Source organism: Pelmatolapia mariae, linkage group LG15 (genome assembly GCF_036321145.2).
Source record: "Pelmatolapia mariae isolate MD_Pm_ZW linkage group LG15, Pm_UMD_F_2, whole genome shotgun sequence".
Lineage (NCBI taxonomy): Eukaryota > Metazoa > Chordata > Actinopteri > Cichliformes > Cichlidae > Pelmatolapia > Pelmatolapia mariae.
The window spans coordinates 33,555,908-33,581,068 of NC_086240.1; the positions used below are offsets into that span (position 1 = coordinate 33,555,908).

The 25,161-nt window shown below is 39.9% G+C and overlaps 2 protein-coding genes across 2 annotated transcripts; one reads left to right on the forward strand and one right to left on the reverse strand.

The window, feature by feature from the left end:
* Window positions 1-65: 65 nt before the first annotated feature.
* gys2 (glycogen synthase 2) lies at window positions 66-17,855 on the reverse strand. The gene is made up of 17 exons (XM_063495655.1): window positions 17,832-17,855; window positions 14,912-15,066; window positions 12,216-12,397; window positions 11,269-11,460; window positions 10,944-11,129; window positions 9,125-9,269; window positions 8,507-8,624; window positions 8,282-8,402; window positions 8,091-8,197; window positions 7,123-7,182; window positions 6,949-7,027; window positions 3,702-3,815; window positions 3,328-3,454; window positions 3,126-3,221; window positions 2,862-3,025; window positions 2,234-2,314; window positions 66-437 (listed from the first exon to the last, which is right to left on the reverse strand). Exons 2-17 carry the CDS (start codon window positions 15,033-15,035, stop codon window positions 219-221), a joined length of 2,115 nt encoding a protein of 704 aa, XP_063351725.1. The 5' UTR covers window positions 15,036-15,066; window positions 17,832-17,855; the 3' UTR covers window positions 66-218.
* A 2,111-nt stretch (window positions 17,856-19,966) lies between these two features.
* kiss2 (kisspeptin 2) lies at window positions 19,967-21,544 on the forward strand. Its single transcript, XM_065472003.1, is given in 2 exon segments — window positions 19,967-20,090; window positions 21,249-21,544. Coding segments are annotated over 2 exon segments (420 nt in total).
* The last annotated feature ends 3,617 nt before the right edge of the window (window positions 21,545-25,161 follow it).

Consider the following 25,161-nt stretch of genomic DNA (forward strand, 5'->3'; position numbering starts at 1 on the left):
AACCTTTCTACAAACTTTATAAAAAGTTTGTTATGCAGGGTGGACTTTATTGCCTGGCAGCAGAATAAGTGTAGCAATTGTTAACAAAAGGTGACAATGTGGAGGTCTTCATTACTGTGGTGTAGACTGCAGGTGCTAACCAGGCAGTGATTCTCCCCCCCACACTTTTGTCTGTCAAGTCCATCCAACTGTAAAGGCCATAGCTACTCTGGAGCATTTCAGTTTCTTGACTCTCCTGGTTGCTGCTCCTTTCCCTCTGGCACAGCATTGAGCACAAATGGAGATTTGATATTCATCCGGTCCCTCTCGGCCTCCTCATCTTCATCATAGGGTTCATCATCTTCATCCTCAACATCACTGTGGTGGGGCGTGGAATGGATAGAGGCAGAAGGAGAGGGTGGAACTGAGTAGGGCCGGGGATACCGGAAACCCTCCGTCTGTGGAGACAAATGAGCCCATTCACTGTAAGTCAGTGATTCCTAAACAGAGATCTGTGAATTTGCTAAACTAATCTAAAGTTGAAGTAGACAGTATAATTATGATTAGTGTGTGAACTCTTACCAGGTGAGCAGAGGAGCCTAATAAAGTAAAAAGGAAGCTGGCAGGCTGGCGTAGAACCATGAAATGCTCATTTCTATCTGATAATCGCTTAGAAACATTGGATTTAAAAAGCACTCTTAAATACTTAGGAAATTCTTGGAACAGCAGTTGACTTCATCAAGAAAAGACAACAAACAAGAACAACAACAAAATGTATATAGTTGTAGTATTTCAGACTCTCAGTTTGCAGCCAGTCACAGAACTAACCTTCCTAATCTGTTTATTCAGTCTGTTGGCATCACCAGCTCCACTCTGCTCTCCACAAGAAACTGACAGAAATTCTCCAACACTTTGCTGCACATACTGAAGTATCTCAGCTCCCTTAGGAAATAGAGGATGCTCACCCCCTTCTTGTATACAGCCTCTGTGTTGGTCTTCCAATTTAGCCTTTTAATGTAGAAGTATCTGGATGTCAACTCCTGCACCACAGCGGCATCTTGTCCTACGATAGACACGGGACGTGTAGCCACCATCTTCATTTAGAAATCCATCACCTTTCTGGTCTTTTCCACATTCAGAAGCAGAGAATTTCTCTGCTCCACAAAATGATCCACCAGTCCTCTGTACTCCCCTTGTTACCAACATATCCAATCACTACAAAAATCAATATTTCTGTCTATGTCATGAGCCGGATTTTTACGTCTGATTTTAAGTGTGATGTGTACAAGGACAACAAGAACGGACGCAGCAAAGTTCCCCTTGGTGTCGCTGTATTGAACATTAGACAAATTATCTCACATACTGCAGTTTGTCAGTTAGAGTGTGATACATGAGATCCTGAGATGTTTACTAACATTTCCTGTAGGTCTCTCTTAATCTGACCAAATCGTGTTAAACTTGATAAATAAAAAAAGATGACCCTCAGCAAGCACCCGTTACCATCTAGATGGAAGCAAGGCTTATGTAGAGACCAAATATGAGAGTCGACGATGCAATCAATCTACATGCCACAATCTGAAGAGGGTCAAGTGATGTTTTCATGGACCATAACAAGTCTCTCAGACTTTCTCACATGTGATGTGAGGGCAGCTGATCATTAGGATCCGATGGCATCAACTTGTTTGGTGCAAGAACCACACAGAATTTAGTAACGCCAGTACATTTCTCATGCTTTCAATTAGGTTGTAAATGTAACCCAGGATCACAGCTAGCTAGTAAAGGTGCTAGCCTCATGAGAACTGAGGGGGGAAGGAAAGATTTAAAAAAAAAAAAAAAAAAAAAAAAAAAAGAAGAAGAAGTTTCTTTCAGTTTAACATTTTTTTGCAATTTCTTGCCTCTTTGGGCAAAAAGAGGCCAGCCAAACACACAAGAAAGGCCAGGATGTCCTCTGAGCACATCAGGACTTATTAGGGTAGCTCAAGTAAGTCAAAAGATATAGACCCCCCAAAAAAGTCCATTACAGAGGACAAATGATTAGGCTGGGTCTCAGGAGGACAGAGAGGGTCATGACCAAGGTTTTTAGGGTAACTTAAGTTGTAAGGCCAATATTAAATCAAAAGGGGATCAGACATAAGCCCCATAAGCAGTAAACACTTTAAATCACTTCACAAAGCTCTACTTTCTCCTCAACACTTACTCTACATAAAGTTGTGTGCACAACTATGATCAAAATCCCTTGTAAAGGATTCCTTACCTTCAGAGGGGCCATGGGATCCATTTTGAACTTGTCTGGGAAAGCTCTGCTAAGGGCCAGGTGACGTGCATGTATGTAGAACTGTCAACCAAGTCAGAAATACATTAAGAACTGAACAAACATTTCAATGAAAGATTTGCAATGTGGGCGTCTGAACTACCACCTCTAGTTAATCTTGACCATGCTAAGAATACATCCTTCAGTAACGACGAAAGTAGTCTTAAAGTCGGTGCATGCTTTGTTTTACATGTGGACCAATTATGAAATCTTGTATGCTTGTTTTGCAATCATCTTGGAGGTCAGCAAGTTATCCTGTTAAAGGAGAGGGTGAACTATATAGGAGATCAATACATGGCACAGTATAAAAGGAGAATGGAAAAATCATTGTACCACAGTTCACATGAACCACAGCATGGTAGCCCTATATTTCACTAGCCTAGCGCAACCAAAGTTGGCGGATTGCTGCTCACTGTTGTATACCTGTATCTGGTAAACAGCAAAAGCAGTAATGAAATCCGATTATTTGTTGGCTGAACCAGAATATAGTTCAGTAGTAGACTCCTGTTTTCTCTGATCATGTTCTGACTTTAACCAAATAACTATTCGGGCTTCAGAATCAGAAACCGACCCGTCCCAGGTATCTCCAGTCCAGAAGGTCAGACAGCCTCTCAGTTCGGTTGCGCTGGATGATACGCTGCCGCCGAGACTGCTGGCAGAAACTGAACATGAACTGAGTTAGCTGGTTGCAGGACTCCTCAGCAGAACGGAAGCGTCGGTCCACTATATAGATACCTGACAGAGAGGAGGAGGTGGGAGAGGAAACATAATCCATAAGGATGAACACACATAATTCAGTGTTTGTGCGCCCATGACCGTGAATGCACTCACACACCATATGCAGCAGGGTCCGAGACGTGCTCCTCCATGAAGCAACCAAAACCTGACAAATTGGTGGTCACACTAGGAATGCCCATTACAGTACACTCACCTGGAAAAGAGAAGACAGAAGCCCTAAACAATATGCACAGGTGAAGTATAAAGCATTTGTGTAGAAACATGTATGCCTGGCTACAATATGAGGATGATCAGTCTACCAGGTGTGTAGCCCCATGGTTCATAGTAGGAAGGGAACACTCCAAGGTTACAACCACGGACAAAATCCTCGTAGTCCATTGGCAGCAGAGGACTAGTCGAGGACAGGAACTCTGGGTGGAAAACAACCTGAGAGGGTGACACACAGATACGAGTTGCCCATGTCCTTATTTGGCAGCATAGCACAAATCAAAACATCAAAGTTAAGCCAGTTTCTGTTTGTTTGTTTGTTTTAATAACTACAAGTCAATAGATTAAAGACCAACTGTGTAGTCACAGTAGATCTCTCTACATTTTATTAATTTTTTAAATATATATCTATCTCCATCGATAGATCTTATCACACCTGACATGGCTGACATAATGTTTTGTTTACCTTGACACGGTCGTTCCTGGAGTTGAAGAGGCCAACACGTCTGATGTTGGACAGGATGGGATCTGTTGAGTCGTCCAGCATGTTGTGAGTGGTTACTGGAGGGAGGCTGTGCCTCTGCAAGCCAAGAGGTTAAAGTATGTGATTAGGATAGATAAACATAAAAGTGAGGAATTCAATTGACCCCTGAGTGATTTAAAAAAGTGCCTGGTGACCGGGCCCTTAGGCAATGGGGCCCAGCCAGATGCAGCCCAAAGAAGCTACACTGGCTTCCCTCCAGTAGGCCCACCACCTGCAGGTTAGGGTTAGAAGGCGCTATAGGCATTGGATACATTGTATGACAGGCGATGTTCAAAGGCAAAGGCCCTACAGAAGGGTGGTGGTCCAGTCTCCAGATACCAGGGCTGGCTATTAGAAAATGGAACATCACGTCTCTGGTGGAATTGAAGCCTGAGCTTGTGAGAGGATGAGAGATATCAACGAGGTATAGTCAGGATCTGGAACCATCCTTGGCAGGAGCAGTCCAGAGCTGCCCTAAGATCTTAGGAGGAATCTGGTATCAGGCATCGAAACCAGAGGAGAAGATACAGACCCATCATCATGTGGAATGTGAGATTTCTTCACAGTAACGTGGATGAATTGGTGGCCCTGGCATCAGTGGGCATCTTATCCATCCAATTAACCACACTAACACCAGAAAGTAAGACAGTCCATGTTTATCTGCATCTAATCCAGACTGACAGAACCAAGGAGAGCCGAAGTAAGATTTTTTTTTTTTTGATGGGGGCAGGGGGGGGGGGGGGGGGGGGGGGGGGTCCGGCTGTGTTTGTGAATGATAAGTGTCCAGAGTCACACCATCTAACTATCAAAAAGACACTCTGCAGTAAGGACATTGAGCTGGTAAGCTAGTAGAATGAGGCCGTATTATCTACTGAGGGAGTATACATATGTTATCGTGATAACATGTCTTCCTCCCCAACCAGTTGCAGCAGATGGCCGCCCCTCTCTGAGCCTGGTTCTGCCAAAGGTTTCTTCCTGTTAAAAGGGAGTTTTTCCCTTCCCACTGTCGCCAAAGTGCTCGCTCATAGGGGGTAATAATAATAATAATAATAATAATAATAATGGATTGGATTTATATACCGCTTTTCAAGGCACGCAAAGTGTTTACAATGCCACTATTCACTCACTTTCACATTCACACACTGGTGGAGGCAAGCTACAGTTAAAGCCACAGCTGACCTGGGGCAGACTGACAGAAGCGAGGCTGCCATATCGCGCCATCGGCCCCTCTGGCCAACACCAGTAGGCGGTAGGGTAAAGTGTCTTGCCCAAGGACACAACAACCAGGACAGAGAGCCCGGGGATCGAACCGGCGACCTTCCGGTTACAGATGCACTTCCCAACCCCCTGTGGGTACAAACTCCCATCACTACCCGCCCATGATGGGATTTCCGGCTCTTTTTAGAGAACCGGCTCTTTCGGCCAGCTCTTCAGGTTGTTTTGCTGCTTTAATTAATTTATTATTAACAACAATATAAAATTATGCACGAAAGGAATTACTAATGTAAAAAAATAAGTGGTTTTATTTATATATGTTTATATATAAATATATAAGGTGGCCCCTAGAGACAAAGCAGGTACAAACTCCAAAACACATTTCAAGCGTTAACTGAACTTCCAAAACAGAGCTACCTAGATCACTTAAATTACACAATTGAAAGCATATGTGTTACTTACACACACACACACACACACATATATATACACACACATTTACCTGTTACTACCACACACCAAATCCGGTCCTGGCTTGTGTAGCCACTAGGTAACAAAAGCTCAACACTGCCCCTAGCATCCTGGAGCACTTCTGTTGTGTTTGTACGTGCTTCGTCTGTAGGGGCCACCGTGAATATACTTTTATTTATTCACGCTACATAAAATGTAATAAATAAATCATATAATACAAAAACCAACTCTTTACATTTCAACTTTTAACTATTTAAATTTTCAGCTTTTTCCTTTTAAACAAAGTGAAACAACACAAAACACTGCAAACCACAACACAATTAAATCTAAATTAAAATATGAAAACAAAAAGAAGATGAACATTCTCTGTCATATGGGCCTGCATGAATAAACTTTCTGAATCCTTTATCATCCACAACTGAAAATAGTGCGGAGTGAAGCGGAAAAAAGTGCGAGAGAGAGAGAGGGTGAGAGAAAGAGGGGAAAAAAACAAACAAAAAAAACAAAAAACCCACGGCTCCCAATAAGGAGCCGGCTCGCGTCATTCACTTCAAAGAGTCGGCTCTAAGAGCCGTTTCATTCGCGACCGACACATCACTAATAGGGGGTCATATGATTGTTGGGTTTTATTCTGCATGTATTATTGTAGGGTCTACCTTAAAGCGACTGTTGTTGTGATTTGGTGCTGTATGAACTTCAATTGAAAATTGAATAACTGCATGTGCCGCACTCTCTGCTAATGCTCCGACAGCCTGCGATGTTATCCATACTGTTAACAGCAGACTACAAAAGGAGCTCTTTTTCTGAACTCCAGGGATTTTAAATCATGTCTCCCCATCCTCCACTCTGCCCACCTTCACCCAATAAGTTACCTGCCACACCAATCTGGGCCATAAGTCTGTGTGCACATTTCTTTGTGTCATATATTTTGGCATCCAACCCCCCCCCCCCCAAATTAAATGAACAGAGCAAGATGACAATTTAAAAAATAAATAAAATTGTATTAAGTTACATGAAATTCAAAATAAAATATTCGAGCATAGTTTTAGCTTTAACATTTGAGTCAAAATGAAAGTTATACCTTTAATGTTGTTGAAATAAGTTATCCTGAAATTTATATGTGCCTAATTGTAATAGTGGCGCAACCATAAACATGGCACTTTATGCAGTAAAAAGGTAGTTAAGCTAAAAAGGACGTTTGATGCCATCGGATCTTTCTGGCTGGTTGAAAAGATCCCAATTTCCACATCATTTTAAAGATATTAACATTTTCTTATCAAGCGTGTCACCTTAGGTGTAAAGATTTCAGCTAAACACAGGTTGTCTTGGGAAACAATACACTGGTACAACTTACTGATATTAATCTTTCTAGGTCATTATCATCAATAAGGACTAATGGTAGTCAGTTACTTGAAAGAGGGTAAGTAGAATTAAAGATTAGGTTTCTCTCTCTCACACACACACACACACACACACACACACACACACACACACACACACACACCTGTGTGGCGTAGATGGCTCTCTTCATAATGGTGAAGTCATCTCGGTCCAAAATGTTGTTGAGATCAGGGATCTGCCCTCTAATGAAAGAAAACATACAGATCATCACTGATCTGCAAATTTACACAACACTTTGATATCAACATCAAATACCTCAGCAAGTAGAAATACTTACTTTAACAGAGCATCATACAGCTTTTTACCAAATTTCTCCTTAACAGCATGAGCTGTATCCCTGTTAAAAGCAAATGAAATCTATCACCACTGCAGTTGTTACTTAGTTTGAAGCACCAACAGTAACAGAAAAGCATTATTATTTAGAGTTTAAGAGTTAAAGCAGGAAAGGAGCAAAGTTCCTAAGTTGCATTTTTGCTGAACCATGCCCACCTTGGCAACCACTCATGAGGAAGTACACATTTTTTTAAAATCAATGTTAGATAATGACGAGTCTTTCAGTACAGCTTCCTAATGGAGGTAAACACTTTGTTCAGGCTGCAGTTAAATCAGGTTTGTGTTTCAAATCAGATCAATACCAGGCTGTCTCAAACTGTCTGCTATTTACAAGTGAAGATTGGATTTGTCTGATGTGTCGTGGCTGCCCAGAAAGGTCGATAAGCCCAAGCTTGAAGCTATAAATGTTGTGTAGGTGATCACCACAAATGGGTGGCGAACAGCTACACGAGTTGCTACTCATGCTCAAGTTCCTTGAACTTGTTCCTTGAACTTGAGCATAGTAGCTCCTAAAAATAAATTCTCCTAACAACACTCCTTTGTCTCATTCATTAGTGCACTTTCTTTCTTATTACCTGTTGGTATACAGCCTCTGTTTTTGCGTGAGCAACAACACGGCAGAGACGACTTAGAAGGCACTGCAATTCCCAGGCTCAATTTCAGATTCCATCCATGTGCCGTTCTTTATAGCCTTCTTTTAAATTGGGGGCAGATGCACTACAACCTCTGGGATTTACAATTCTGCCAAAAACTGCAGTTCCTCAAGTGATCAGTGAGGGAGAAAAATCCCAACAGATTTCCAGATCTCCCCCCAGGTATTGCTCATCAGATTTAGAGTATATAATGAAAAAAAATGGATGTACTGTACAGAATTATTTAATTGCTACAAGTAATCAGCAAAGCAGGACGTACCAAAGCTGTTTACGTACTGCCTGCCCCTTCAGCGACTCCACATTGAAGTTGTTAGTTTTCGCTGGCATGATGAAGAAAACTACGACTGTCACATCGTTTCGGTGGACCTGCAGAGACGGTGAGGATGGGTTTCCATTTGATGTGTACAACACAACACTACCAAAAAAGGCACAAAACAAACACGGCCTCACCCGCAGCAGGTAGTTCAGTCTGGACAGTGATTCAAGGAAAATATCTGCTCCCTTGTTTGAGAACTCATAGCGCCCAGCAATGAAGAAGATGAGGGTTTTATCCAAGTTGAAGTCCAGGTGACTACCGAGATAATAAAGATTAATAAAATGAAATTGTCGATTCATTTTATTAACTACAACAAACTTCGAGAGATGCCAGAATTACTTTTTAATAAAGCAACAAACCCATAGAAGTGTCCCCTGATAAACTCCTGGATTTGGGCCTTGTTGGTGGAGTGCAGGTTTTGAAACTCGTGCATAGCTGAGAACTTCTTCACATTCAGCCCATTTGGGGTGACCACATCTGTACCAACATAGGAAAAGATGGTTTTATTCATTTTATGTTGACAGCGATATAGAAATTACTTTGTTTAGCTTCAAAATTTTATTTCAAACTTGAAGGTATTTTTGCTATCAATCCATGGAATACAGTTGTGTTCCCACTTCAGAGCCCCCCCATACCAAATGTCAGTATGGTGATGAAGGGCTTGTTTTATAGTCAAGTCCTAGGAACCTTGCAGTTGTATCTCCAAGTATTTTAGAGACAGATGTGATGGATTACCCAATTTTTCACTTGGAGCAAATTGTGTGACTGTGTGAACATCATACAGAAACTGGTTAATTCAAGTTACTGTTGCTAGTTATCGCTACAAATGAGTCAATCATGATATGTATTTATCTACAGGACTGTAGTGTGATTTGTAAAAACATTTCTTGCATGACTGTGTTGCATGGATCGTCAGAAAACCAATAGACAACTTAAAACTACGTTCTTGTGGAGACAGTATAGTGAAAAATTTCCACCTGGTTTCCTGTGCAGCATGTGGTTGGCCTCCACAGCAGTGATCTGAGAGACTGTCGTGAAGACGTGAGCACAGTGAACTGCTGCTCTCTCTAGGCAGTATCGGTGGTAGATCTGCCTCTCACCAGCCTCCTTGTCAATGTTAAACTGCCACACACAATTTTTAAAAACAGAAAAAACCCAAAACATTCATTTTACTTTAGGGGACAAAACATGTTTAATTATCAAGCATTTTTTAAACCTGCCCAGAGCAGCAGAATATTTTTCTGAATGCTTTTTTTAACCAAATATATTTGCTTTCCCATGAGGAAAGTAGACCCTCTGTGGGCTCCTCTTGTTAATGTTTTTGTTACAATTATTTAAATTCATATTATCGTTTGTGGATATAATGCTGGGGTGGACAGAGGGTGAAGACTAGAGTGGCAAAAGACAGGAGAAGTGGAAGAATAGAAGGGACAAAAAAGAGGGAGAAAAGAATGAGGGTGAGAATGACGCAAACAGACACGCTTCCTCTGTAACAAAGTACACTAATGATACAACACCTAAAAGACAAAACAGAGGGAGGTACACAAACAAATATAGAGTTATGCTGTGCGTGGATGCGAGCGCGCATACATGTTTAAATGAGCAAGAGAGGACACGAGTGTCCGAGTATGAGCGTTTGTCATGAAACATACTGGAAAAATGAGGATGAGACTGCACCAGTTTAGTTCACCGAATCCTCATTAATTCTACAAAGCAAGATCTCGACCGCAAAAAGTTTTGGTTATAACAGTATGTATAATTATCAATTTCAGGCATAGTTGTGAACATAAATAAGAGCATAATAAAATATTGCATTTCATTTATTCAATTAAATGAATAAAAAAAAATCTCTTTTAAAGTTCATTTACAGTTTGTAAGTCTGGAAATGATCCTGCTTTGTTTTACCATATTGGCTGCATTTTCTGACTCTCAGTTAACAAGATTCCATCGACAGAATAAGTGATGGTCCTAAGAATCATCTGTCAATTATCCATTCGGTCAAGGAGTAACCTTTAGCTCCACATTGACCTTTATGCTTGTGTGGCCAATTACAAACATTGCATTGACATCTCCAAATGTAGCTCAACATTACTAATGATGCTCTAAGTATTCCTAAAAGAGCTAAACCTTTAAATATGAGCATAAATCTTATGGCTGGTCATTATAGGCAGAGAGGCGCAAGTGTGAGTGTGCACGCATACTTTGTGATGGACGTGGGGTGTCAGGAGACAGACTCTCTTAAGATGAGAACTTTGCTTTTTTTGTTTTATTTTTATAGTTACACTGCAATAGGCCTCAGCATGCTGTGGGCTCCTCTTCTTCACTCACTTTTTGCATTTCATATTGTAGTGTAAAGGCCCTACAATATGAAATATAAAAGTGATTGCTATTGTAATTTGATAATATAAATAACATTGAATTTAAATCAGCTCTGCTCAGCACCAATATAGAAAAATGCTCAGTTTTTTTTTTTTATTTGATGCCTACTGTAGTGCCCATATGTTTACAAACACTGATGTTTTTTTCCTTCTATTAGGGTCAAAAGGATTTAAGTACTACCCAATTCAACTATCTGAGATAGATTTATAATGAATCTAATATGCACATTGTAGGCAGCATATCAGCTGTAAAGATCAAGCTCTGATTCACAATAAAACATTGACAAATTTTCCTGCCTGTATTATTAACTAGAGTCATAAGAAGGGAATGGCTTGGTGTCCATGACAGTTATAGGCCACCTACAAACAGTGTTACTATGTGTCTGTTTGCTGTAAGGGAGTTCTCTTGTTCCCTTACCTTGTCCAGGTTGTTGTAAAAGTCAGTGTTCCCAGCACAAAGGTATCTTCCCAGCAGGGTGGCATGTGTTGTAAATACTGTCGCCATGGGAATTTTGCGTGAGCGAGAGAGAATAAGTCCAGGACCTGCCTGCCATTCATGGAAGTGACTGATGACATTAGGTTTGTCTCCAAGATGGTCTGTTAACTAAAAACACAAAAGAAAGCTGCCATGTTTACTTATGCTAACCATCTCAGTGATGCATATTGAGATTTATTTTTTTTTTTTTTAAATCCAAAACTCAACATAGGAGCTAACAAGACAATTAGATTCACTTATAATGCACCTCTTTGAAGAACCATGCAATAAGGGAGCCCAAAATGAGCGAGTCATTGGCTTCTCGGTCATGGTAGGGCAGACCAATGTTGCAGGTGTCCCAAAGGTCCCCTTTCCAGCGGTCCAGGTTCCAGGCTGCTGAGCCTATGTCAAACAGGATTACGTAGGGGCTGCCCTCAATCAGCCAGCGACCAAAATGAACCTGCATTAAGAACAAGTTCAGTTTTATAAGGGACACTTTCAGATTTAAGTGCCTCTGTGCTTCTGTCCCAGGTTATGCATTCAGTTTTGTGGCAACAGTTTTAGCCTGAGGTTAGCCTAACCCTAACCCCACTTGGGGCGTAGGCGGTATGAAGATTCTGGTTATATCCAGTTTGCTAAGAGAAATTTTGGATGCATGCATTTGAAGTATAAAGTGATCACTATAATGTGTTGTTTTTTGCATGATAGCAATATACAGCCAAGTTGTGTTCTTACAAACACATTTTCTATCTGCTCTTAAAGTTAGACAATAGGCATCATTTTAAACATCTCCAAGGAGCCTCACAGCTTTAGTGTAGCTTTTTACTAAAGGCATGCTAATTGTTATTTCCTTAAGAAATGTATTCTGACAGTATGATCTGCAACTGCCTCATCAGCATATGTGCACCCTCTAGTGGTCAAACACGCATTTGGCATCTGAGCCTCTTGTGTAAATACCATTCAGTGACCATCCTCATCCAGCAATCACAATGCAATCACATCATTCCCATCATACACAGCATACGTCCAGGGCAGCCCAAACTGTATGACAGTGATATTCATCATTTCACAATGTTGAATAACTAATTTCATGGATGAGAACCCCCAGACCCACTAGTCCCCTTTATGGTTATGCAAATTGTATGCCTGTCAACTCAGTAGGTTTTGGTGTGTCAACTGGTACACAGATAATCTTTTTCCTCTCCCATCCCTCACCTGGCAGCCGTTGTGGATGAGGGCATCCATGGCCTTCCTGATGGCAGGATTTGGTGGCTCACAGCTCTCCACCTGAGTCTTGAAGTTGTGCTCGAAGTACGGCCCCATCATGTAGTAGTTGTCTCCCCATTCATCCACAGTGATCTTAGCCTTGGTCTGGATGACTGTGTAGATTCCCCCAACTATAGTGACATACAGGGCAAGTGAAAAGACCTGAAGTCACTGCAAAAGCTTTAAAACTTTTGACTTGACTTTTCTTTTAAAAATCTTGTAAAAAGTCCAATAGGAACCAGTCTGTATGTTCACAGACTACTAACACATTGCTACAGTCATCTGGGGAGGAAAAAAAAACAAAAAACAAAAAAAAACAGATTGTCAGTGTTTGGTGGCATTATGGCCTCCACATTCCAAGAAATTAGAATTACAATTGAATTTTTAAAGAGTATTTTGATTACTCACAAGATAATACTCACAGTATTCTCCGTAGTCTGAGTATTATGGTGTTTTGAAAAACTAGACGTCCACAAGGAAACAACAATAGTAGTGGTAACAGTAGCAACAGTTTGATCATACAGCCCTTCCAAACAAGCCATACCTGATGACTTTTTCTATCATTGGACTGTCATGAATTTTAACATGCTAACTGAGGCCTGGTTGAGGGTTAACTCTCTGGGGTCCAAATCACATGACCGGTTTAAGACTGTAGCTAATTAAATTTTTTTTTAAATTTACAATTTCTTTTGCATTTCAAGTTATGAAAATGATTTGTTAAACATGTTTGTAGTTTTTGCAGTAAAAAAAAAGAAAAAGAAAAAAAAAGTAACTTTTCCTAACCTGATTATATTACTTGTATGTGATTTTTGATTTTTGTGGCAATGCAGTACGTCAAAATGAAAAGAAAAAAAAATCCCAAATTAAACAGGGAGTGCTGACAAGAATTATTTTAAACAAGGCAAGGTAAACAGTTTTAAAATGTGAAATATACAAGGAAAAAACAAAAGTATTGAAAAAACAGCCAATCATACCCCAGAGGATTAAGGTTCTGAGCATCATTGGGGTGAATTTGTTGGAATGCCAACTTCTGGTTAAGACTGAAAACTGTTTTGAATTCTTTCTGACTTGCGAATGCTCTCTCTGCAGAATGACCGATTTCAAATTGCTCAAGAAGCAGCCTTATAACCGGTTCCAGACTGAAGGGCAACAAAAATTGCTTCCTCATAATTTTGATTTCCATCTTCATTGGCATTAGGAGAATAGACACCTGAATGATAATTAAACTACTGCTACTTCTATAGCTGTTCACATTTCCTTATCAGTTAATCAAATGCATTTAGTAGCAGCAACTGGCTGCTTTTCAGTCTCCTAATTCCTATGGAAGTAGGAAAGATGTTCCTAGTTTTTCTATACAATGTTTTTGCCTTTTGGTTTACTTTTGTTAAATAACCTCTTATTATGTGCTGAGACATAATCCAGATTGTCATTTAAAAATCCACAAAAATGGGAAGAAAGAGACAAATACATACCTACATACATACATACATTATCATCAGCTGTTCAGTCATTTAGTCAAACACTAAATCACCGAAAATAGTCAGGGGCTATCAAATGCTTTAACAGATCTTTTATACAAATCCATTTTTACCAGGAGCTGATATTGCACTGGTGCCATTTGTAGCAGACACAAAATTTCTGGTTTGTAGGGGTCAAAGCACATGTGGTAATGTTTTTCAGTCTCACTAGGCAGCATAAAGACAAATACTGATATTATCACCAAAACATTTAGTGGAGAATGACGTCTGAGCTGCATCAGAGAGCAGGGATTATATAAACAGTAAAGCCAGAGAAAACAGCAGAGTGCCTGATAACCTCTGAACCTTAATGTTCACATTATTATTTACATTTTTTAGATTCATTAATTTGAAATTAAAGGTAATTAAACACAACATAAAACAATGTGCTATTGTCACATCTTTAAAAAAAAGTTGCAGTTTCCATATCCAACTTCAATCAAAACTGCCAGTAAGAGTGAATAAACAGGCAGCAGAAATCTTCATTATGCATAAAATGTTCTCAGTGATTCGAGGCTAAAGCCACAATTAGTACTGTAACACGACACCTGCTGTCCACATGCAAACCAATTCACTATTCAGTCATTTTATCTTTTTTGTGTTTAGGACACTACATGAGCATCAGCTTAATGTTTAACTCTTCAGGGAGCACACTCAGTGCATTTCAATATTTGCTCTTCAAGGGGCAAAGAGTGACTCTTTCATAAAATATTACTAATATTAACAGACAGAGGGGTTTTTTTTTAAACAGGAAACTGTCATATGGCATGGTATTAGAGATACAAATTAAAGTGATTTAAACTGAAATACTGATACTTTAAAGATACACATTTGTTACTGTTCATTATGGTTTCAGAAGTTTTTTTTTTTTTATTCCTTTGATTGATAGATATTTATACATTCTGTATATTGTTTTTCTAGCCACAAGAGTCATTAAAAAAAAAACTAAAAAAAAAAACCAAAAAACCAAAAAAAAACCAAATATATACACACGCACACTGAAATATATTGACTCAAACACATTAATATGAGCTAACTGATTCAAATGAAATAAATACTACAAAGATACATTCAGTGTTTCACTGTATGAACTGGAAATATAAGTAATACAGTTCTGACGAAACTGACCTTTGTTGGTGACCTCCCAGGATACTTCGAAGAGCAGCAGGTCCTCCACAGGCAGCTCGTCCTCCTCCCAGGCCGGCAGCACCCCGGTCAGGGATGTCATGGAAAGCGAACGGGACAGCGGCATCTTACAGTTTCTGGGGGTCCAACAAACGTCACTGTTGGGAAGAAGCTCCGCTTAATCCGAATGCAAGACCTTCGAACCTGTTGTGGCTAGAGGCCAGAAAGAACTTTCCTCTCCAAAGGCAAAGACAAGACTTATTTAAAAAAAAAAAAAAAAAAAAAAAAAAAAAAAAGTCACGAGGGCAAAGCACTTCCACCCCGCCTACCTTCCATAATCATGTCAGGGTGAAAGGTATGGTTTTGGGGTTGTGTGTGATAAAACAAACTGCAGCTGTGTGCTCAGTCTTACTATTTATTTATTTATTTATCTCTCTGAGGAGTGAAGGCCTAAAGTGATCACCGCTTTAGGCTGACTGCATGTTAGCTTAAAAGTGTTGTTTTTAGAGCAGATACTAAAAAACACCTTTACATTCCACTCAATACAACCAAATAGGGATTCTACAAACTACTGGTCATCTACAGAGAAATTTCCTTGATCACGCAAAAAACAAACAAACAAAAAACAGTATAAGGCCTGTTTTCGCCCCTTAGTAGTGTCAAACTCCAGAAAAGTCAGAGATTATATCAACAGAAGCTGTTCACTCCTGAGTCAACTATATTAGCTAGCATGCACATGCGCTCCATGAGGAACCACCCTGCTGCTGCTTAACAAGGCAGAGTTGATTAGCAAAGGTGCAGCAGCTTGTGCCAGTCTGACACTTCTCTCCTTAAACCTTACCAGAAACCTCACCCCAACTACTGTTATCTAATTAAGACTATTTTTGTAATAGTTTGTAATAAGGAATAATTTTGTAACCTGAATTTCTAAAACCAATAAAAGCAAAAAGCAAAATTTGCAAAATAATTTGTATCTGAGACTCTTTGCAGACCTCAATGAGCTCTTTCACTGGCTGACTGATTTACGTAGTTCTTTTTTCATCTTTGTGACCAGTCAAAGTGCTTTAGCCTACAAGTCACATTTAACCATACATCTATGCGGATTTCCTGGTGAGAACATACCCCTAGGCAGTAGTGGTTTCTGATATGGGCAACATGGCAGCATCATGGCATCGGCAAAAAAAAAAAAAAGTTGCACCCATGCTGCCCCGACATCATGCCATCGCATTTTGGGGATTGCATGGGCGCCGATAGGTTTCCTATTGCCCATTTGCGGGGAGTAAAGGCGCCCTCTGTTTGCAAGGTGCGCTTTTTGCTTACAGGAGGAGAGGGGCAGGCAGGCGGGGGATTCTCTGGCTGGCTGGAGCGGCATCTAATGACCAGCTTGCAAAATAAAACAAAATAAAAACAAACCAACAAACTAGGGCTTTAAATGTAAACGCCATCATCACAATTAACGCGATTAAAAATTTTAACGCAATTAATCCATTTGGAGCGCAGAATGACTCAAAATCCCTGAAATGTCTCTGTCAATGCATTTCGGGCACTTTGTCCAAAGTTTGTCCGTTCTGCACTCCAGATGGTTTGATTGCGTTAAAAATTTTAACCGCGTTAATCTTGATGACTGCGGCAGCCCTACAACAAGCGGTCCTAGCACCAAACAGGCTAAGACCGCTAGGACCCCTAGGTTTTGATTAGAGCGTGGAATATTCTTCCTATGAGGGAACACTGCTAATCACTGCACTGCAAAAAACTATGTGCTTTACAGATAACTGGGAAACTTTCTGGGAAAAGTCTGGTGTTGTTAGGTGAGACAGCATCCATCCCACTTTGAATGGAGTGCTTTCATTTCCACCCAATATGTAACTATCCAGAGTTGTGACCATGAAGCAGAGCTGCAGTCTTACACACCTCTGTGCAACTTCTTTCCTCTTCCATGTACAAAGATAGGCAGACCCTTCGGCTTTTAGGTGCCTCTTTATGGAAAATAAATAAACTGTGATAAAGCACACAGTTGGGACTGGATCAGGTAACCCTGAATCCTCTGTTAGTTAAACTGTAATAGGCCTAGGCTGCTAGGGGCTTCCAATGATGCAGTTACTGTTTCCTTTTCACTCACCTCTGCATTTAATTACTAGTTATTATTCATCTCTGGCTCTCTTCTGGCTGTCCCTCCCTGAGCCTTGTTCTGCTGGAGGGTTCTTCCTGTTAACATTGAGTTTTTCCTTCCCACTGTCGCCAAAGTGCTTGCTCATAGGGGTTCATCTGATTGTTTTTCTCAATATTATTGTAGGGTCTTTACCCTACAATATAGAGCATCTTGAGGGAACTGTTGTTGTGATTTGGCACTATATAAACAAAACTGAATTGAAAATTGAATTCTGTTGCACACAATGTAGTTGATTGCATAGAACTGAGGTTCAGTGACAACTCATGACTTTATATTGACTAAGTAAATGATGCTGAAACTTTTACTTGGTCTCGTTTCAGTGAAACTATAAACCTGATGCCTTAAGAAAATAATCAAATGGACAGCTCTTTCAAGGAGTGTGGCAAATGACGCTGGTTTTCCCAGTAAGTTGTGTCTAAAGTTTGAAGCAAGTACAAACGTTGCTAGGATCTTGAAACATTGGGGTCTTAGCCCAGCGTGGAAATCTTGTAGATTTTCATTGACTTTATTTTATAGGAACATTAATATAAAAGCGTGTGCTACTGATGTCACAAATGACTGAAATAAACAATCAGTGATTTTTTTAATCAGCTTTTAATAAAAGCTTCAGAAAGAAAAAAGTAAAAATGTTGATGACATTTTTGTGTGTGTGTGAGACAGTATACTGACAGTGTTTAAACAGGTCTTATAAAATCTGCTCTTCTTGTGTCATAGTGGGTCCTTTTAAACTGCATGCCCTCTGTCTGCTCTCACCTCTTCTTCACCTTTCTGCCACACTCCCATCTCCTCTCCTCACTTCTCCTCTTCTCTCCTCTGTCCTGGTTATAAGAAGAACGCGTGTGTCAATCAAACTCCATCTAAATAGACGATGTTCTTCTTCTTCTTTATATTGTTTATTAGCGGTTGGCAAACAGCTAAATGGTGCATTGCCGCCACCAACTGGTGTGGAGTGTATATACAATTTTTGATGCGATAATAAGGTATTAAACATGTTACTGTCATGGTCCGTGTGAGTGGCTGTGTGTTTTTCCGCAGAGCTGGAGTTCCCACCTGTGGGCGCAGCTACCTCATTCCAATAATGATCTGCGCCTGTTGGCAATTTGGGCTGCCTGCATATAAGAACAGCGCTCTCAACATACACTCAAACACACTGCATCCTGCTATAGCACCACCCTTTTTGCACATGTTCTTCTTTCTTATTCAGATATTTATTAGTAAGTGACTTATATATATGTATATATATGTATATATTGTGCTATTTCTTACTTCTTGTATTGTCTGTTTTTGTTACTGTTTGGACTGGAGCACTGTAACCAACATAATTTCCCCTAGGGATCAATTAAGTATTCTGATTCTGCTTCTCAATAAGTCTTCGCCAGACCAAAAAGTTATTCCTGTGCATCATCGTATTTGGTGTATGCTTACCTGGTGTTTTTCTGTGGTTTTCAGGAATTGTCTGGTACATCTTTTCATTCTCAACAATACTCACCACTTCTGGACGCTTGTCTGCTCAGTAATCATGGTCACAGCCCAAGCTCTGTTAGATATCCATTTGCCTGCCTGCCTTCCTCCCTGCTCCTTCTCAAAGGATTCACGATAAACACTCCCTCTGGACCCTCAGATTCTGGACACCTGGATCACTTCGACTGCCTTCCCCTCACGCCAGCCTCCAGCTACAAAATCTGTAAGACACTTCCAGGTTGCTTACTCTTCTTATCTGACCAATCCCTGCCATCACTTACATTTATCTCTGTGTGTTCCAGTGCCACCGACCCCCGCCTGAGCCACAATCCTCTCCCTGAGTTGTCTCTCTAGCTCCTGCTATGATGATTTACAGCCCCTTTGGTTTTCACAGCTCATAGCTCACCTTTCTACTTCATAGTTCACAGCTCATTTTCAGATGTTTTGTTTGTGTTCAAAATGATCTAGTTCAGATGTTATTTACTGTCAAGATTCAAGAAGTTTATTGTCATATACACCACAAAACACAAGTGGTTATGCAGAGCAATGAAATTCTTACTTTGCAGGTTCCCTTCACACAACTAAATAACAACTAACTAAAATAAAGAATAAGTTTAAGTCTGAGCATAGAAAATAATAAATAAAGTAAAACAAGTGCTTATGTAGGTTATGTGTGCCAGACACCAGGGGGCGATAGAGACGTTTTGGCTTCATTTTGGGGGAGCTGTTAGGTCGTCCATATTTTCTACAGTCATCCATACAGTTATGTGTGGTTTTTTATGCTTAAATGACTCCCTAACACTTAACAGAATCCCTGTTAAGTGTTCAACAAAAAATAAAAGAAAGAAAGAAGGATGACATACAAGAGCTGGACAAAAAAATGAGTAGCAAAGTAGCAAATACACACTTTGAAAACCCTTCACGAAGCTGCTAGTGATCAAGACCACTTTAAATTTTTTTTACAAAAGATTCACTTGAAGCAAAATATAAAGAAATGATTGGTGTCTAAAGACTTTTGCACTGTACTAGTTGTCCCAGGTGAAAAAAGAAGAATGAAAAAACTATAATATTTTTATAGCGACGACTCATTCCACATTGCCGCTCCAGCTTTTTGATTGACTGCAGATGGAATTAAAAACTGCACTGCAACATTACTCCACAGCTCCATCGCTTTTTTCATTTAAGTGTTTGGGGTTTTTTATGCAGCATAGTGTTTTGTATTGAATGATGTTCTCGCCATTTCGTAGAAGCGCTGATAAATGACTTAAGCAGCATCAATCAGCTCTACAATTTACAGGACAGAGATGCACGCACTGTGATTGGCTGGCAGCCAAGCGGCGCAGGCGGTCACCTGGTGGAGACATAAAACAGGTTTGAATGGAGGGAAGGCTGAGTAGACAAACAATTTTTGGATCTGGTGCTGAAAGATGAGACTACTGGCTTTGGCTGTGGTTTGCGCTCTCATTGCTATCCAGGATGGAGGGAGTGTGGGAGCAGCTCTGCCAGGAGTCGACCCTGCACAGAGAACACATGCAACAGGTGGCTACTGAAGTCTAATATTTTTTATTTGTTATTTATTACAGCATTATGCTATTCATTTAGCACTATTAGTACAGACAGGAAACGTGTCGCCTCAAGAGTTGCAGCCAGTTAGGTTTTTATAAGCTTTGTGAATTTGGAATTTACACTAAAAATAAAGAATTTGAAAAAATGTATAGTTTCATGTCTCAGAATACAGGCTAGAGGGGTGCAAAAAATCATGAAATTCTCAGCCCTAAATTGAATCAAAATGTTTGAATCATTCAGAAGCTGAGCCTGCTATGAGTATACTGATTCTAATGTATATACTTTTTGTTCCCACTAATCTGCTGCACTTTTAGGTTGTCTTGCTTTCAGTCTTCTGTCTACTTCATGCCAAAGCAGCTTGATGGAGTTGATGTCTGCAGTTTGTGCCTGTTTCCTTCTCGTAATACTTTGGCACACTATCTTGTTGTAATACAGTTCTTCTCAAACAGTGTTGCAGGCCCCACTGCACCGATGACCAGAGCAATGTGGAGTAAAACTAAATCAAATGAATATGACTTTTGCAGACAAAATAGACTTAAAGGAAAATGTTGAGGCTTGTTCAAAATGCTGATATTAAAAATTGTGAGATCTGAACTGTTTCTATCTTCTGAAGTGGGGCAGAAAGGTTTGAGAAACTGTAGCTGTAGGATGAAGCGCTGAGCCTCCTTCCTGTTCTCTCATCATTATGAAAGCAATATACAGTCTTACTATCATTAGGACTGTATTTTCCTTATGATGCATGGATTAGCTGAGGATTTGGACATAATCAGTAATAGACAGGGTGTCCATATGAAATATTTGCATCAACTTTCAAGGTTTTGTTGACTCCTGTGGCTGCTTTACTGTTTTAAGTGAAAATTATGATGTTCTAATTGACTGTCTTAATTCTGATATGAAGCTAAAAACAACAACAATAAACCCATAATTTGGTATAAAAATAATTGACACATAGATGTTTCATGGTCATAAAATCCTCTTTTTTAAAACAAAAATACATGTCAAACTAAAATAATATAAAAAAAAGAAAATACACGAGTTACCTCATCAAACACAAAGTGCAAATGCAGAGTGGTGATGAATGATTCAATAGATTGTGTAGCAGGCTGCAGCTGCCCGTACTCTGCTGTGTTTGTGTATTTCCAGTTGTGGACTGATGTGTCTGGGGTTTGCCTTCAGGAGCAGTGTCCTCTGCATTCAGGAGAACAGCAGGCGACTTCCTGGCAGAGGATCCGAGCCTCTGCTTTTCCCTGAGAGAGAACGAGGACCAGAGGCAGCTCCTTTGCAATGATCGCAGAAGTAATTTCAACTACAACCCTCTCAGCCTTCGCTTTGGAAAACGCTACAACGGCTACATTTACGGAAGAGCTGTTAAAAGAGCCAGAACGAAAAAGGTTTCACCCTTTTCTCTGTTCTTGCGAGAACTGGAGGTGCCCACCTGAAACAGAGAACATGATCTGGGGAATTATGTTATTTGTGGTGGAAAGTCAAACGGTGACAGCAGTGTTCTTAAAACTCTTTATTTAAAAAAGGTTTCCCTGATTAAAACTTTTGCACCTATCTTTAATGTAAAATTATTTTCAGATTCTACAATGGAGAGGAGAACTATGTAAATAAAATACTTTTAGAGAGCATGTCTTGTCCTGTGTCTCGTCTTAATAATCTGATGATTTATACGAGGAGATCCTTAGTAGTAGTGTAAAAATGAAGTGATTTAATTGACTGCAGTCACAAGAGGGCACTGCAAACTAAATAATAACAGGGAAACTAGTCAAATGTGTTTAGCAGAATTGTTAAAAAAAATAATAAAAATGCTGAATCAAGCCAGATCAAAGCGCTTCTGTGACTCTATTCAATATATTCTTATTGCCGGAACATAAGTAGAAATAACCTTTGAAAACATCTATTTTTGACCCTTGAGATTCTCTGTGACTACGGTTTTAGGTATGTCCATTTAGTGTCTATTGGGAATCAGAATCAGAATATTTTATTTCCACCAGAGCAAATTAGGTGGTCACAGTTGCTCCAAGACGCTAAGAACAATAACAAACATGGCAAGGTACCAATATTAAATAATACCCTTAAAAAAAAGAAAAAAAAAGAAAGAAAAAAAAAGCAATTAAAAAAAAAAAAAAAAGTTGACAATGAGGTAACCCTCTTGTCATTTGTTCCATGGTTATATACTTGTACTGCATTTCAAGTCAATAACTGACAGTTTGAGTTCTTCTAGTTTTCTAGTTTCAAATTACTTTTTATTTTTAGTTCCTTTTTTAAAAACAAATTCATTCAGTTTGGTTCCATTTAGTTTCTAGAGGGAGTTTGTTTCAGTTTAGTTTTTTTTTTTTTTTTTTAATGTTTGAGCAGTTTTAGTTTAGTTTCTCTTAGCTTCAGTGGTAGTTTGTGTTTATTAATTATTTCCTCTTACTAATAATAATAGTAATAATAAAATTTTGTAATGTTCTAATCAGTGGCGGTCCTAGCCTGTTTGGCGCCCCGGGCGAACACGCCCTCTGGCGCCCCCCCCCCCCCCCCCCCCCCACACGCACGCACGCACACACGCACACACATATATGACCCTATATATGAAGAGAGAGAGAGTATGCATAGTATGCAAACGGCTACATACAATGGGAACAGGACAAATCAACAATTGACACTGACTAAATAATATTATATTATTGTATATATTGTTTGGAGTTTAGTCTGTTACTGTTACTATTTTTACCATTTCTTCTTGGAGGGACTGTAATCCACATAATTTCCTTAGGGATTAAGAAAGTATTCTGATTCTTAATGTTTTAGGATACATGACCTGCCATTATCCAATGACACATCTGCTTACCTGTATCTTTTGCTCGTTTCTCCTTGTAGGAGCCATAATTAAATGTATTGAATTTTAATGATCACTGGGTTTTCATTTGTTTGGTTGCTATGGTGATGTGTAACGGGAATCACGTGGGTGCTAGCGGTGACATTAAGAGGGCGTTGTCAGTCTGTCTTTCACTGGTTTGATTTTGACAGAGAGGAGGGCTGGGTAGCCGTAGTTTTTGTTGACCGCAGCACAACGACTTTCCCCTTGTTGCATTAGAGCTGTGATATTTTAAGAGTTTGAATCGCGAGCCGATCACATTGCTCTGTAAACTTTTCAAGCACTTTAATAAACTTTATTGCGTGAAGTTGACAGCGCGTCAGGCAAATAGGCAGGCTCCATCCCCGGCCTCTAGCGACTGTGGAAGTCGCTAAACTCCTCCTCTTCTTTTCTCTTTTTTTTAAACTTTAAAAACGGGTTGTGTGTGAGACTTTAAATCAACAAAACATAAAATATACATTTTAAATTGTTATTGATCCCTTTACCCCTGGTCCTAAAGTGTATATTTATTTTCTTACTCTTCTTATATTTATTGTTCGCTTACTCGCACTGCTGTAACCGGAGCCTCGTCTCTCTATATACTGGACTGTATGTAGCGGAGATGACAATAAAGTTTACTTTACTTCAGCAGCGAGCAGGCGCACCGAGGGCTCTCGCGCTCACTTTTCGCGTATAGAATTTCGAAAAAACATCGGTGCAAATTATAAGTCTGTATCATGATGTCTGCTGTTTTCGTGTTTGTTGGTTTGTTTTTATTTTGTTTTATTTTGCGAGTTGGTTATTAGACGCTGCTCCAGCCACCCAGAGAATCCCCCGCCGCCCCGCCCTCTCCTCCCTGTGCCGCAAGCAGCAGGCGCACCTCGCAAACGGAGGGCGCCCTTACTCCCAGCAAATGGGCGATAGAAAACCGATCGGTGCCTATGCCATTCCCAATATGCGCTGGCATGATGTCGGGGCAGCATGAGTACGAGCATTTTTTTTTTTTGCCGATGCCCGTGATGCCGCCCCGGGCAACCGCCCGGGTCGCCCGTATCTAAAACCGCTACTTACAGCTTATTTCCTTTTTTGCTTCACAAGAGTTATCCTTACACTATTTAACAATGTAAATAAAACACATTGTTAAAGGGATTCTCTACATGTGCTTAAAACTTACTTAATAACTATAAAAACACATCCCCACAAAGTCATTGGTTCAGGTATGTGGATGACACCTGGGTGAAAATCAAATCTCAGGACGTACCACAATTCACAGATGGTGTGGTTGTGTTCCAGGGTAGGATAACATGGCCCTCTTTTTCATTTCTTCCATGTACAAGTTGGCCACAGTGGGTGAAACAGGAGAACCCATGGCACACCCATGTGTAGTTCTTGTTCATTCAGTGGTGCTAGTTTCAGTTATTGTGCAAATGTACTGTTTATAAGGTTGGGGAAACCTGCAGTTAACTGAAACTGAAGAAGTCACTTGGATGAGTGACGGAAAGTTTCTCCCACTGAAAACGCTACGTCCAGATGAACAGAATCAACCTTTAGGTTATCATTTGGAATGATAACCTATTTTGAAGAAGGAATACATACAAATATCTTACTCTGCTGAAACTGCAGCTAATAAAACAGAGAACACCCACCAAAAATACATGTACAAGCAATCACATTAACTAAAGTTACAGCAACACTGAGAGGACACCCAGTAATTACGAATTAGCTTGAATTAAGAGGTTTCTTTTCCCCGTTTGACAAATCATCAAATGAACCCGTTTCTGCTGCATTTGTCTCGTACTTGTCACAGTATTGTGTTTTGCTGTATTTTCTTTGTATATCTTCTCATAATCTCATGATCTCAAAATCACATGACCTGTGAAACCCCTCTTTTTAAGCCAGCGCACACACAGTCTAAAGCAGAGAGCCATGCTTAACAGAGAAAGTGGTTATGATGTCCGTCATCTCCAAAAGGAGAATCAGGAATTTTTCCCCCCAAGCCAGCTAAGACAAAGAAAGCTGACTGTGTTGAACTTTGTTCATAGTAAACTTTTGGGGTCTCCTTGGAGCTAAATGAACAGGTAATACAAAACTGCTCCCCTGCCAACTTTTTTGAAATGTGCTTCTGACACAAGATTTAGAATGAATATTTCAGAAAATAAAAATTATTTCACTTTTAACATTTGATGTTGTCTCCGTCAATAAATAATTATA